This window comes from Neopsephotus bourkii, unplaced genomic scaffold (assembly GCF_033783945.1).
Source record: "Neopsephotus bourkii isolate Nb327-2 ecotype Australia unplaced genomic scaffold, CSIRO-AGI_Nbou_v1 NB_580, whole genome shotgun sequence".
NCBI classification, from domain to species: domain Eukaryota; kingdom Metazoa; phylum Chordata; class Aves; order Psittaciformes; family Psittacidae; genus Neopsephotus; species Neopsephotus bourkii.
Genome location: NW_026901081.1, coordinates 508347 through 522892, shown reverse-complemented (window position 1 = coordinate 522892; position 14546 = coordinate 508347). Strand labels below are relative to the sequence as shown.

Below are 14546 nucleotides of genomic sequence, written 5' to 3'. Positions count from 1 at the left end.
GGGCCAGGCCAAGGGGAATGGCTTGAACCTGCCCAAGGGGAGACTGAGCTGAGCTCTTAGGCAGAAGCTCTTCCCTGTGAGGGTGCTGAGGCGCTGGCACGGGGTGCCCAGAGAAGCTGTGGCTGCCCCATCCCTGGCAGTGCTCAAGGCCAGGTTGGACACAGGGGCTTGGAGCAAGCTGCTCCAGTGGAAGGTGTACCTGCTGGTGGCAAGGGGTTGGAGCTGGATGAGCTTTAAGATCCCTTCCAAGCCAAAGCATTCCATGATTCTATGATTTCAACTGACTGGTGATGGAAAAGAGAACATTTTCCATCCAAAAAAGTTACAGGCACAGAAACCCTTCCATGTTTTGTTTTTCTTTTTTTTCACATGAGTGGCACCTTCGATGGCCATCTCAGCAGATGGGTCCATGAATAAACAGCCTGTGAAGCTGAGCTTCCCTTTCTTTTACCCCTCCTGGTCAGAGCAGCATACTGCTAGGACAGCACATTCTGCCTTAGCTGAATACTCAAACCATCTTCCAACAAGACCAGATCAGTAGTTTCTAAGTAAAGACATTTGTGTTATAATTGACTGTTTGAAATAATGTGCTGAGAGCATGCAAAGAAACACTTTTCCTTAAGTCTTTATCTCCAAATAGGTGCCTGAAATATCAAGAGCTATCGGTAGTGAAATCTAAAAGATGATGCTGACTATGTACTAACCTGAAAGCAGGTCTTTTGTAGCTGGGTTATGCAAAGAGAGCACCCGAGTGTTTGTTCTGGCAGGTCCTTCAGGATCAGCACCAGTGGGAAATGACACTTCTTCATTTGAAGCACTCGCTTTCAAACATTCATCTGGTAAAATCAGAGGGTGATGAGAAGCAGGAAAAGTGTCCTTTATGTTTTCAGAGTTCTCTTGAAAGAGAAAATGGTCCTTTCCTCTGTTAAAAAAGAGAAACATTATTTCAGTCAAGTGGATCGGTGAAAAGGATTCATAGAATCATCAGAGAATTATGAACTGGTTTGTGTTGGAAGGGACCTTAAAGCTCATCCAGTCCCAACCTCAAGCACAAGCAGGGACCCCTTCCACTAGAGCAGCTTGCTCCAAGCCCCTGTGTCCAACCTGGCCTTGAGCACTGCCAGGGATGGGGCAGCCACAGCTTCTCTGGGCACCCTGTGCCAGCGCCTCAGCACCCTCACAGGGAAGAGCTTCTGCCTAAGAGCTCAGCTCAGTCTCCCCTCGAGCAGGTTCAAGCCATTCCCCTTGGCCTGGCCCTGCAGGCCCTTGTCCAAAGCTCCTCTCCAGCTTTCCTCTGGCCTCTTTAGGCACTGGGAGCTGCTCTAAGGTCTCCCCTTGAAGAGCCTTCTCTTCTCCAGGCTGAACAACCTCTGAGTCAAACCTCTTCAAATTTTCCCTAGTTCTGCAGCTGCCTCCCTTCAGTATACACTCCAAAAAGAAATGTGATGCACTATGTTAACTTAGAATCTTAGAATCATAGAATAGCCAGGGTTGGAAAGGACCTTAAGATCAACCAGTTCCAACCCCCCTGCCAGGGACAGGGACACGTTGCACTAGACCATGGCACCCAAGGCTCTGTCCAGCCTGGCCTTGAACATTGCCAGGGATGGAGCACTCACAGCTTCCTTGAGCAACCCATTCCAGTGCCTCAGCACCCTCACAGTAAAGAACTTCTTTCTTATATCCAATCTAAACTTCCCCTGTTAAGTTTGAACCCATCACCCCTTGTCCTATCACTGCAGTCCCTAATGAAGAGTCCCTCCCCAGCATCCTTATAGGCCCCCTTCAGACACTGGAAGCTGCTTCTGAGGTCTCCATGCAGCTTCTCTTCTCCAGGCTCAACAGCCCCAGTGTTCTCAGCCTAAACTTCTACCCATTATTTACACTTATACCATCAGACAAACCGACTGAAGCTGTCAATAAAAGATTTGTGGCACCTCTTGTGTCAACTACCATTGCTCAAACTAAGTCAACACAGGATGTAGATTTGTATCAGATGAGAAACTGTCCCTGCAAGCTCTGAAACACTGGGTGTTCTGGATTCTATCTGAAATGCACATTCAGAAAGATGAAGTATTCCAGAACTCACAAGTGTATAGCCTTAAAAAATGTGTGAGCTGCAAAATGAAACAGCATTTTGGCAACAAAAAGGTACCTGTGAGTTGAGGCTCTGCCATTGTTAGCAGCCTCCTGGTCAGCAACAGTCACTCGTGTTTGCCTGGACTGCTGTGATGGAGCAAGAATTTGGGGTTTGCTGCTTCCAGAAGCAGTATCCAAACTCCCATCTGTGGTTGGGATAGAGCTGCTGGTGTCGTACCGTCCTGGCAGAGGTTCTAGAACCAGTGAGACCTGAGGGACAGAATATGAAATAGCATTTTGTTCTTTTCTTCATTAAGCCCTAGACACATTGCATTCAACTTTACTTGTCATGCCATGGAAAACTGCTGCTCTTCTATGCAGAGTAGTATTTATATCATGCAGTGATGTAACATCACAAAACTGACATATTTATAACTACTTCTTTTATACTCCCTCTTTTCAAACCACAGGCAACTATCTTGTAGCATAAATTGCCCAGATCTGGGGCTGTAAATGAGAACTCCACTTTCTTAATCCCAGATTTCAATATCTTCTATAACTTCAGCCCAGTGAGGCTCTGGGGAAGTGTTAGAACTGAGTATCTGGTTTGAAATCTGCTGTTAAAACTCACTCAACTTGGTAAAGTTGAACTACACAATCCTAAAGAGAACAAAGTCAACACTGTTCAGTATTCATATTCCATTTGCTACCTGAGCTCATGAATGCCTTGGACAGGGACCAGCTCTGCAGTGCACCTACTACAGCTTGGTCCAGGCACCTCATTATGCAGATGTATATTAAAGCAATATAACTTATAAATTACAAAGAGCAAAGCCATAAGGAGTACCTGCAGCTCTCCAAGTTTATCAGATGTGGGTGAAATGATGGGGAAAACCCCACTGATGGGATGGCTGGGAGAAAGCTGGGACAGGCTGGTGATTTGTGCTCTGCCAATGGGAAGATGGTCCAGTTTGGTCATTACCTCCAGGACAAGCACACCCATATCTGTGAAATTAGGAACACCTTCAATTCAGTCTCCCACAATGTGATCACAATTAGACACAAAACTATTTTGTTAAGGTGACAGAGATACGAGGGGTTAATAAAGAATCATAGAATCATGGAATGGTTTGGCTTGGAAGGGACCTTAAAGCTGATTCAGTTCCAACCCCTGTCACAGGCACAGACACCTTCCACCAGAACAGGCTGTTCCAAGCCCCTGTGTCCAACCTGGCCTTGGACACTGCCAGGGATGGGGCAGCCACAGCTTCTCTGGGCACCCTGTGCCAGCGCCTCAGCACCCTCACAGGGAAGAATTTCTGCCTAAAATTTCATCTCAATCTCTCAGACAGACTCTAGACATCAGGCCTGCATTAATTTCCTGCAGACCTCTCACTAAATTAAGTACCTTAACAACCTTAGAAGCTCTTCTGGATATCTTCTTATGCTTTGCACCCTTCTTCACACATTCAAAAACTGAAATGCCTATTTAATATGATATGGATAACAATAAAAATCACCAAATCTTTACACTAGGGGACTACAGGAGATTTCAATAATTTGCAGACCTAAAGTGCTAAAGCTTACACTAGAGATTGATGCCAGCAATTTCAAGATGAGATTAAAAGCCTTCCAAATCAGGAAACCAACCTAAAAAAAGCCATAAGTGAGACCAGGACAGGGGTTACTTAGTGGGTAAATAACTGCTTGGCTCTTTCAGGGTTCCATGTGGCTCTGGCCCTGATGAGGGTGAAGCATCTCTACCTGTCAGGTAGGCAGCGAACTGCCTGGGCCCGCAACGGACTGGGTAGCGAGCGGTGGTTCTCCCCCCTGGCTGCCCTGGTCGGGATGTGGGCTGGAAGACGGTGCCATCAGAGGTCTCCCCCCACCACCTCAGGCGGACGAGAGTGGCAGCAGAGGGTGGCTTTGGGGTCGTCCAGAGGGCTCGGGCCACGGTGCAGCGGAGGAAGCAGCGCAAGGGTCCCTCCACGAGCGGTGGCAGGCTGGTGGAAGCAGGGATGTCATTGAGACCTGTGGGGACAAGGGACCAAGCGGTCAGTGGCTGTGGTGGTGAATCCACCCCTATCCTCTGGGCTGCTCCATTGTCTTGGGACTTGAAGGCCAGGTTGGATGAGGCTTGGAGCAAGCTGCTCTAGTGGAAGGTGTCCGTGACCATGGCAAGAGGTTGGAATTGGATGAGGTTTAAGGTCCCTTCAACCCAAACCAGTCTCCATGATAGACATGACTTCATGCATGCATGTGCATGTGTGTATAGATCATTGTAACAATTGTATAGTAAATTCTATTGACTCAGTTTACAAGGTCTACCTTAAAACTGCAAACTGCTGCTAAATGACACTTGTAACCCTTCAGATGAAAAGCGCTGACCAAGTCTGAGACTAAGACTAGACCCAGCTGCACCCAGGCTCCATCAGGGGTTTAAAAGCAAGGGGTCTACTCTGAACCTCAGGACTCAACAGGAGGATTTCCTTAGTCCCTGTATTTCTTTCATTAGACATAAACCGCTGTCCAAGCCTGAGACTCAGACTAAACCTGGCTGAAACAAGGATCCATCAGGACTTTAGAAAGCAAACCTTGTGACTCAACAGGCCAGTATCAATAAGCTTTAGCTTGATTTTACCTTGATTTCCCTTTCTGTGCTTCACCCATGTAGTAAGTAAGACAGTGAACCTTGCTATCGAATCCTGTTAGGTTGTGCCTTTAACCCACTATCTCCCCTAACTGCAAGAGAGACATTGAGGGGCTGGAGCGGGGCCAGAGAAGGGAATGGAGCTGGTGCAGGGCCTGGAGCCCAAGTGTGATGGGGAAGGGCTGAGGGACCTGGGGGGTTCAGATGGAGAAGAGAAGGCTCAGGGGGGACCTGATGGCTGCCTCCAAGTGCCTGAGAGGAGGATGGAGCCAGGAGGGGCTGGGCTCTGCTCCCAAGGAACAAGGGATGGGACAAGAGGAACCGGCCTCAAGCTGCACCAGGGCAGGTTTAGATGGAGCTGAGGACCAATTCCTGCCCCAGAGGGTGCTCAGGCATTGGAACAGGCTGCCCAGGGCAGGGCTGCAGGCACCGGCCCTGCAAGTGCTCACACCCCGTGAAGACGAGGCCTCAGTGCCATGGGGCAGTGGTGGCCTTGGCAGTGCTGGGAATGATTGGACTGGACGAGCTTGAAGCTCTTTTCCAACCCAGCTGGTTCTATGACCCATTACAAACCAGGTTACAACCGCTCGTACCAACACCTCTGACAGCCGCGCTTCGAGCCCCCCGCTTCCTGACCAGGACTCCGCGCTGGCCCCCATCGGTCCCCGGCCCACGCCACCGCCCTTCCAACCCTCCGGGGCCCGTCCCACCTCCCCTCCGCCGGCCGCCCCCCGCCGCCGGGCCCATCGCCCTCGGCCTCTTCTGCCGCATCCCGCCTCGCCTCAGGCCGCCCGGCAACCGCCGCTTGGGCGGGAGCGGGAGCGGGACGCGCCTCCTTTGAGCCGCACTTCCTGGACTACAACTCCCGTCATGCACCGCGCCCCCGTAGCCCTTTACGAAGATGCGGACTACATTTCCCACAATGCCTCGGGAGCGCGCTACGGGTACCCGCGGGGGCGGACTGCGCGTCCCGTGGTGCCGCGCGGCGGCGCTGTGAGTGGGGAGCCCGCTTCCGGTGGCGCGGAGCGGGGGCTGGCGGCGGCCGAGCCCCGGGGCGGGGGGTCCGCGGTGTGTCCTTGTGTCTGGTACCGCCTCCTGCTCCCTCATGTCGGCTCTGGAGAAGCAGCTGCACCTCGGCCGCCTCCCGCCGCGGCCCCCGCTGCCCGGTGGCGGGGGTCAGTCCGGCTCCAAGATGCGCATGGGGTAGGTGGGGGAAGGGAGGCGGCGGCTGAGGTGATGGCGGGGGGGGATGCTCGATACTATGGGCTCGCTGGCAGTTGGGGCTGGGGGCTCGTTACCCGGGGGTCTGGAGAGAGCGGAGGTCGTTTTGGGGGACTGGAGTGAGGGGTGCTCGTTATTGGGGTGTTTGGAGGGAGGGGTGCTCGTTATCGGGGGGTTCTGGTGGGGATGGTGCTTGTTATTAGGGCTCTGGAGAGAGGGATGCTCGTTGTGGGTCTGGGGAGAAGGATGCTCGTTGTGGTGGGTCTGGAGAGGGGGGTGCTCGTTATGGTGGATTTGGAGAGAGGGGTGCTCATTACTGGGGGTCTGGAGAGAGGGATGCTCGTGGTGGGTCTGGGGAGAAGGATGCTCATTACTGGGGTCTGGAGAGGGGGCTGCTCGTTGTGGTGGGTCTGGAGAGGGGGGTGCTCGTTATGGTGGATTTGGAGAGAGGGGTACTCATTACTGGGGGTCTGGAGAGAGGGGTGCTCATTACTGGGGGTCTGGAGAGAGGGATGCTCGTGGTGGGTCTGGGGAGAAGGATGCTCATTACTGGGGTCTGGAGAGAGGGATGCTCGTTGTGGTGGGTTTGGAGAGGGGGGTGCTCATTACTGGGGGTCTGGAGAGAGGGATGCTCGTGGTTGTGGGTCTGGGGAGAAGGATGCTCATTACTGGGGTCTGGAGAGGGGGGTGCTCGTTATGATGGGTTTGGAGAGAGGGGTGCTCATTACTGGGGGTCTGGAGAGGGGGCTGCTCGTTATTGGGGTGTCTGGAGGGAGAGAGTGCCTGTTTTATGGGGATCAGGAGGGAATGGTGCTCATTCCTGGTGGTCTGGAGGGGTGTGTGCTTGTTATTGGGGGGTCTGGAGAGAGGGGAGGTTATTTTGGGAAAAGGTCTGAAGAGGATGGTGCTCATTACTGGGGGTGTTTTAGGAGCAGGGGATCCCCTTTGAAAGGTGGCAGCTGAGGGGAGAGGGTTCCCCATGTGTGGGCAGGCTGAGGGGCTCTGTCCTTTAGCAGAGCTGTGGGGTGCTTTAGGGTGAGGGTTACACATTGCTGGGAAGGATCAGGGGCTGTGGTGCTGATTGCTTGGGGGGGGTTAGGGTAGCAGCATGGTGGGTGACCCTGGATGCTGCCATGATGGGAAAGACCAGTGTGACCCTGCTCCCCCAGAATGGCACCAGTACCTGGCTTCTCCAACCCCTTCTCCTTGGCGATGGAGCAGGCAAAGGTGTCACTGTATGAAGAGTGCTGGGGTTGCTCTTCAGCAGCTCTTTTCTTCAACTCCTTTTGCCATCTGTATTTGAAGGGGGGATCCAATGTGTCGTGGTTTTGCTGGGTGGTACCTGAAGAGTTGCTGAAAGCAGGGTTGGGGGAGAGGGGTGTATTTAAGTGTTACTCCTCAGCAGCAGACAGCTACATGGAGCTGTACAGGAGGTGAACTCTGCCAAGTGACTGAAGTCCCTGCTTCAGATGATAGGATAGTCCAATACAGCTGTCAGATGGTTTAAGCAGGAGAATATGTTTTGGAACCTCTGAGAGAAGATTGACCAGTGTTTAGTCCTCAAAAGGACTGACTGGAGAAGAGCAGCTCTAACACTGAGTCAGAGGGATTGGAAATGGGATGGCTTTGAAGGAATGTAGTGACTTCATTTCCAGAGGTGTGCGGAGAACCTTGTCCTTCCAAGCAGGTGCCTGGTTGTGGTAAAAGGAGAGCAGGATAATCACAGAATCATGGAATGGTTTGTGTTGGAAGGGACCTTAAAGCTCATCCAGCTCCAACCCCTGCCATGGGCAGGGACCCCTTCCACTGGAGCAGCTTGCTCCAAGCCCCTGTGTCCAACCTGGCCTTGAGCACTGCCAGGGATGGGACAGCCACAGCTTCTCTGGGCACTGTTCCAGCGCCACAGCACCCTCATAGTAAAGAATTCCTTGGAGCAGGGCTGTGGCTTGGTTGCAGAGATGGAAGTTGCGGTTGCAAACTGAAGGAAGCTGGTAGTAATTGTGGGGAGCTGAGCTCAGGAGAGCTGTGACAAAACACATTGAGAACCCTGTGCCAAAGTGTAGCTTGAAGCAGAATGGCAGGGACATGGAGGTTTTATTACACCTAAAGAAAAGGTGATTTCAGGACTGGGTGACTTTTTGATCAAAGCTCATTGTTACAGTATGGAATCGGAGGTCTGGATTGCCCCAAAGACCAGGGGTTGATCCTCTGGAGCAGCAGCAGCCTGAGCTCTACCCTCTGTGAGGTCCATGTGTGAGCTGCATGACACAAAGTGCTCCATTTGGAGGATAAAAATACCCTCCAATTCCTACAGGAAATCTCCTTTGCCTTGGTGCATGAAATCAGATAACTGAAAGAACTGCTGGAAAAGGCAGCTACAGGGCTGGGACTGAAATAAGCTGTTTAGTATTTATGGATGGGAGAGGACTGTTTCTCCTCTCCTTAAAACATAGTTTTAAAACCTTTATTTCACACCTTATTATTTGCATGATACTTGGAGAGATGTAATGCAATTGATGTAGTAGGTATATGAACTAATACTAACACATCTTCATCAAATACTCCCTTTAATATGAATTATTTTATAGCTAAGCTTCATGTGTTTAATGACATGGCTTTGAGGCTGAGCAATAAAGTTGTATTTAAGGATTAATTTGTACTGTTAGTAGAGAAATAGGCATAGAGATTAGGAAGAAGAGGTTTTGGATGACTTTTGGAAGGGGGTTCCCCTCTCAGGGCTGCTGTGTCCTCCCTCTCCTGTATCTCTCAGTTACCTGAAACCGAGACTCAGGGGCTCTATTTCCTGATGTTATATCAAACCAAGGGGTTAAAACCAAGCCACTAAACCACCCATTTGTGTTGTGGAGAGTTTTGTGTTTCACAGGACTGTGCTGAAAGCTACATGGTGCATACAAGGCTGGATTTAATGTTCAATACACTATTTAATTCTGCTGGCTCTGTTCAGAGTTAACCAAACCAACTCTTATGCTGTGCACAGTCTGCAAACCCACAGTATTTCTAAAGGAAGAAAAAAGTTCTCATTTCATCCCATTTAATTTTAGAGTCTCATCCCTTCTGGTTATTTTGTGCAGTTTTGAATGTACTTTTTACTAGCTCATCCACTGTAAACTCTGTCAGCGCCCATCTAATTCTTTCCATGCAGCGTGTGTACACCTGAGGCACCATAACCGCACACCATGACACACGGCTTGTTGAGCGAGGTATTCCTAAATAATAATAAACATAAAACCATTCAACACTGGTGCTAAGGTGGCCTTAAACAGGATGAAAATCCTGTTGCAGCCCTGAGGAGAAGGACTTGGGGTGTTGGGTGAGGAGAAGTTCCCCATGACCTGGCTTCAGGGAGCACTTGAGCCCAGAACCCCACCGTGTGCTGGGCTGCACCCCCAGAGTGTGAGCAGCAGCTCAGGGAGGGGATCCTGCCCCTCTGCTGTGTGAAGGGGAGACCCCCCCTGCAGCCCTGATCCAGCTCTGGGGCAGCAGCACAAGAGGGACCTGGAGCTGTTGGAGCGAGGCCAGAGGAGGCCATGGAGCTGCTGCGAGGGCTGGAGCAGCTCTGCTCTGGAGCCAGGCTGAGAGAGCTGGGCTGGGGCAGCCTGGAGAAGAGAAGGCTCCTGAAGGGGAGACCTGAGAGCAGCTCCAGTGCCTAAAGGGGCTGCAGGAAAGCTGGAGAGGGGCTTGGGACAAGGGTCTGTGGTGTAGGGGGATCTATGCTATGCTGCGGGACCTCAAGAGTCAGTAAAGCGGAAGGAGGTGATGGTTTTTTATGTGCCTCTAATTGGCTGTGTCCCTGCAAAATGCTGCCCTGCTGCGGGATGTGTTTTCACATCAGTTTTGTCATTAGCGAAAATCCATCCTGGTGCTAATTCTTGTTAGAAATAAGACAGAAATAAAGGCTATTAAATTCCTGCCTGCATGAGACACTGGCAAAGCCCTCATGATATTTGTTCCTTCACTTACTCAGCACAGGTAAAGAAGCAACTTCTAATTGAGCACTTCCAGGGACTTTAGAATGGGTTTGATGATGGACATCTATCATTGTACACCTGTAGGGTATTTCTGCTCGTGCAGTGATTGTTAGTGCTAATCCTATACAGGAATTTATATAAAGCTTCCTATCTTGCCAATGTTTGATGGGTTTTGAACACTTTCTATTAGGGAAATGGTCATGAAAAGAGGTTTATTTCCTACAGTTCTGTAACACTCTTATTCCTTTCAGAACGTTTGAAAGCATTGGTATGAAATCCAGTGTTGTGGATAAGGAACAAGAATTCCCATGTCCTTCCCCTTCAAAGCTGCAGGGTTTGTGAGCACATTGTAGTCGTGTAGTGCAGTTGTATTTTTGGTTTACTGCTCTGACATTTAGTAAATCCCTTTATGGGTGATGTTCCAGTTGTGTGAGACAGTGCATGTGTGACGTGAGAACACCCGCATCCAGAGAGACTTATCATGGAATCACAGAGTAGTTCGTGACGGAAGGGACCTTAAAGCTCCTCCAGCCCCAACCCCTGCCACGGGGAGGGACCCCTTCCACTAGAGCAGCTTGCTCCAAGCCCCTGTGTCCAACCTGGCTTTGTGACTTGTGTGAAAAGGTGACAAGGACTGGATGGAATACAGGGACAGCAAGGTACAAATAATGGGTGAAGTTTTGCTGTTTCATGGCTGTTGTTGCAAAGCAAGGATGGAACAGAGTTCTGCAGGGTGCTGAGGTGGCTTTTAAAATGGTATTGACCATCCCTCCCAAGTGGGTAGGGCAGTGTGTAGGAGAGCTCCAGTATTTGCCTGAAGATCAACATGAGGGATGGATGCTGGTGTGGCAGGAGCTTTGCCTCTGATACTTAATCAATGCAGTTGTCTGCCAGGAGTACAGGGGACTGAACCATCAACCTGCCTTTGTGTGGTTGGCTCATTTACTTCTCTCTGGTGAAGAGTCTCACAGGAGACACCTGTGGTTGGATATCAGCATCATCCAGACCCTTGCTTCTGAACCCAAGCAGCCTGCAGGCTCGGTACTTTGTTCCTTTGCCTTTTATTCTCCCTCCAACATCTCTGATCTCTGCTGTTGATCTCATCCTAAGCTGTGATTTATTGTTGGACAGCAGTGCCCAAACCTGGATGTGCAGCTTCAACAGAGGCTTTCACACAGCTGTGAACTGGAAAGACTATTTCATCTATGCTTGTAGAGGAGAACTTCATTCACACATCTCAGCAGGGCTATATTATTTTGGTGGTGTGACTCTGACTCTCTACTCAGCTTGTGGGCTGCAGTTCTGTGTGGCTGCTTGTGTGTGCTCTGCATTCAAGTTACTTCTACCTAGGTTTAGCTAAGTTTAGCCTTACTAAGATTCACTTGAATACAATCAAGTGTAAGATTCCATAGTCAGGCCACCACAAGAGAATGTGATATGTTGTACAGAGAAAAATGAGTGTGATTTATGGTGCTACAAATATAAAAGCCTATAGTGAAATAGTCCTTAAAATTCATACTTTTACAGGGAATAATTAAAAATGAAAAAGTCCTCTTTATTTTGCTGTGTTGAGCATCTCATATTTATGAATCTGTTTTATTTCTACACCTTGAATTTCTGGAATTGAAGGAAGGGCCATTCAGATGGGTTTAAACTTAATATCCAACAGGGCTGGCAAGCTAATTTTTCCATAGCTAAATGCTTTGCATGCAATGCAAGCATTTAAATGCAGCGCACCTCTTAGTATCATGTTGGACACTCTCTTTTTATCCTTCATCAACCAGGCAGATGATGTTATCGTGACTGTGCTGTGGTTGAAAGCAGATCATAAGAAGCAGAGAGTGGGGCAAATAAGATTGCTATAGGGAAATAGGAAAATCATTTACTGCAGCACTGAGATTTCTCAAGCTTCAGTCATCCTTGAACAGAAAGACAAGTTACAAGCCAGGATGCTCTTTTAAAACCATTGTTTGAGATTACTCTTGAGATTATTTGTTCTGAAAATGAACTTTTGCAATTTATACTGAGGATTCTCAGCCATAATAAAGTTTTAAGTCTTTTTGGTAATTCACTGCTAAAAGGTTAACACATGTTTCAGTGGTTTGTAATAAAATGGCATCTATTACTGCATTGAAATGGGTGAAAAGAGACTTCTCTAGGTGTCCATGCCTGAGACAGGGACCCCTTCCACTGGAGCAGCTTGCTCCAAGCCCCTGTGTCCAACCTGGCCTTGAGCACTGCCAGGGATGGGGCAGCCACAGCTTCTCTGGGCACCCTGTGCCAGCGCCTCAGCACCCTCCTTTGGACTCACTTCTTCATGTGTCTGTAGTGGGGAATCTCATTCGAGCAAAGTGGTCAAACCAAAGAGCTTTGTCCACTTTGCTGTGCCTGTGGGACTGCAACACGAGGCTGAGTGCTCTGATCCATCAGTCTTCATCTTGCCTCTGCTTTCAGCTGCTGTTCTTTCCACACTTCCAAAGTAATGGTACATGCGAAAATGCAAACAGCAGGATGTTGGATCCTTGACTGTGTGAAACCCTGATGTTAATATCTAAGTAAAACCCCTGTCTAGTTAAAATGGCTGCTGCAGAAGTGTTTGGACTGGCTTTTTGTGATAGCACAAGATGTGTGCTTAGGATTCCATCTTATTTCATAGCACCTCACGTTGATTTCTGCTGCCTTGCTTCCCCTAAACTACAGCCCCCTGCTCCCTGCAGCTACATGTGTGTGTACAGCACCCAGCAGTACCCTCCCTTGATGCTATAGCACTATCGTGGCTGTATTAAGTGCTCTCCAAGAGAATTATCCAGCTGAATCATGTTTTATGCTTCTCTTTGACTTGAGGAGGACGTGAAAATCACACCAAGAAGAACTTGAGCTTCGTTTTTCAATGTTCATTTATTTTAAGGAGCAAACTCATCTGAGGTTGTGTTTGGAATCGTCAGCATCTTGAAAGTGATTCGTTTGAATTGCTTGGTTGCAATGGAGATAAAATCAAACTTTATGGTCAGAGTTCTGTGGGGAAATGGAATAAAGGATCTTGCAAAGTCACTGGTGAAGCCAAAGGATTGAGACCCTCCCCTCAGCAGCTCCTGAAGGCTGCAGCAGCTGCTGCATTTGCTGTTGGATTTTGTGTCTCAAGTTTAGCCCATGTTTGCTTACAGAGCCAGCAACGAGAGTTAAGGATCTGGATGGGATTTGAATATGAAAGACAGTTTGCTCTTCACTTCCAGTATGTGAATAAGAATGATGTATGATCATAGAATCCCAGCCTGGTTTGTGTTGGAAGGGACCTTAAAGCTCATTCAGCTCCAACCCCTGCCATGGGCAGGGACCCCTTCCACTAGAGCAGCTTGCTCCAAGCCCCTGTGTCCAACCTGGCCTTGAACACTGCCAGGCCTCCAGGATCTCCCAAGGTCTTTTAATTATCTAGAAGGGCTTGATGGGATCAGTCTGTGCCATTCAGTTATGATAATTCCAAATGGTTTCTCCCTTTTTAAGCCATTTTTTCCCCTGAAACCTTCTTAGTGTCTCTGCCTGTGTCAGGGGGTTAGAACTGGATGATTTTTAAGTCCTTTCCAACCCAAACCAGTCTGGGATGCTCCAGTTTTATGTAATCAGCATCCTTAAGGCAGAACTTACAATATTGGTCTTGTCAACTTAATATTTCCAAATACGACTTCTCACTTATGGTACTTCTTACATACAGATTGTTTGATTTGCTTTGGTCAGGTACAAATATAGACTCATAGAATGATTTAGGTTGGAAGGGACCTTAAAGCTTATCCAGTTCCAACTGCCTGCCATGGGCAGGGACCCCTTCCACTGGAGCAGCTTGCTCCAAGCCCCTGTGGCCAACCTGGTCTTGAACACTTCAGTAGCTTTAAATACAGTCTTTCAGTAAGCAAAAAGAAAAAAAGGGATTACTAAAAATACTTCCCCTGCTTGGTGCAATCTCTTCAGTTTTAGGAAAATAACTCAAAAACCCCTTTAAGAACTGATGAGAGGTTTGTTGAGCTACATGGGCTCCTACTGCTCCAGGATCTCTTGCAGTATATGTTCAAGGCCAGGTTGGACAGAGCCTTGGGTGACATGATTTAGAGTGAGTCATCCCTACCCATGGCAGGGGGCTGGAACTGGGTGATTTTAAGGTCTTTTCCAACCAAAACTATTCTATGATTCTATGTGCACATATTCCTTACATGATGAAGAGGACAGACAGCACAATAGGGTAAAACAAGCTGTAGATGGTGCCCAGAATTTGCTTTGTGATTCCAGTTTCCTAGGTTGGCTTGGAGCATAAGGAGCATTCTAGAGAAATGCTTATGTTGGATCCATTTGTGCTTTGGTCTGATGGAGACTTTCAAAAGCAGTGATTAGCCCTCTCTGTTTAAATATTTGGTCAGCAAAATACCGCTCCAGCAAAGGAAGGTGCAAAATCACAGCTGCTGTTGATGGGGTTTGCTTCTAATTTTGGGTGTGTTGCTGTATCACTAACAAAAAAGAAGCTCTAGAAAAAGAATGAATCAAAGATATTAATTCTTTTCTTCAGAAAGGAAGAATTCTTTCCTCTGCGTTCAGCCACTGCCCAACCTTCTGCCATCACC

At 48.8% G+C, this 14546-nt stretch overlaps 2 protein-coding genes across 2 annotated transcripts in view; one reads left to right on the top strand and one right to left on the bottom strand.

The window, feature by feature from the left end:
- The window catches only part of C2CD3 (C2 domain containing 3 centriole elongation regulator), a 53013-nt gene extending 48831 nt beyond the window's left edge, over positions 1-4182 (bottom strand). Inside the window, 5 exon segments of the mRNA XM_061351356.1 lie at positions 705-922; positions 2156-2349; positions 2927-3084; positions 3844-4164; positions 4167-4182. Coding sequence (XP_061207340.1) covers positions 705-922; positions 2156-2349; positions 2927-3084; positions 3844-4164; positions 4167-4182 — 907 coding nt within the window.
- A 1552-nt stretch (positions 4183-5734) lies between these two features.
- PPME1 (protein phosphatase methylesterase 1) overlaps positions 5735-14546 on the top strand; it is a 33909-nt gene continuing 25097 nt past the window's right edge. The window contains exon 1 of the mRNA XM_061351344.1: positions 5735-5932. Coding sequence (XP_061207328.1) covers positions 5835-5932 — 98 coding nt within the window. The 5' untranslated portion in view covers positions 5735-5834. The remainder of the gene's footprint in view (positions 5933-14546) is intronic.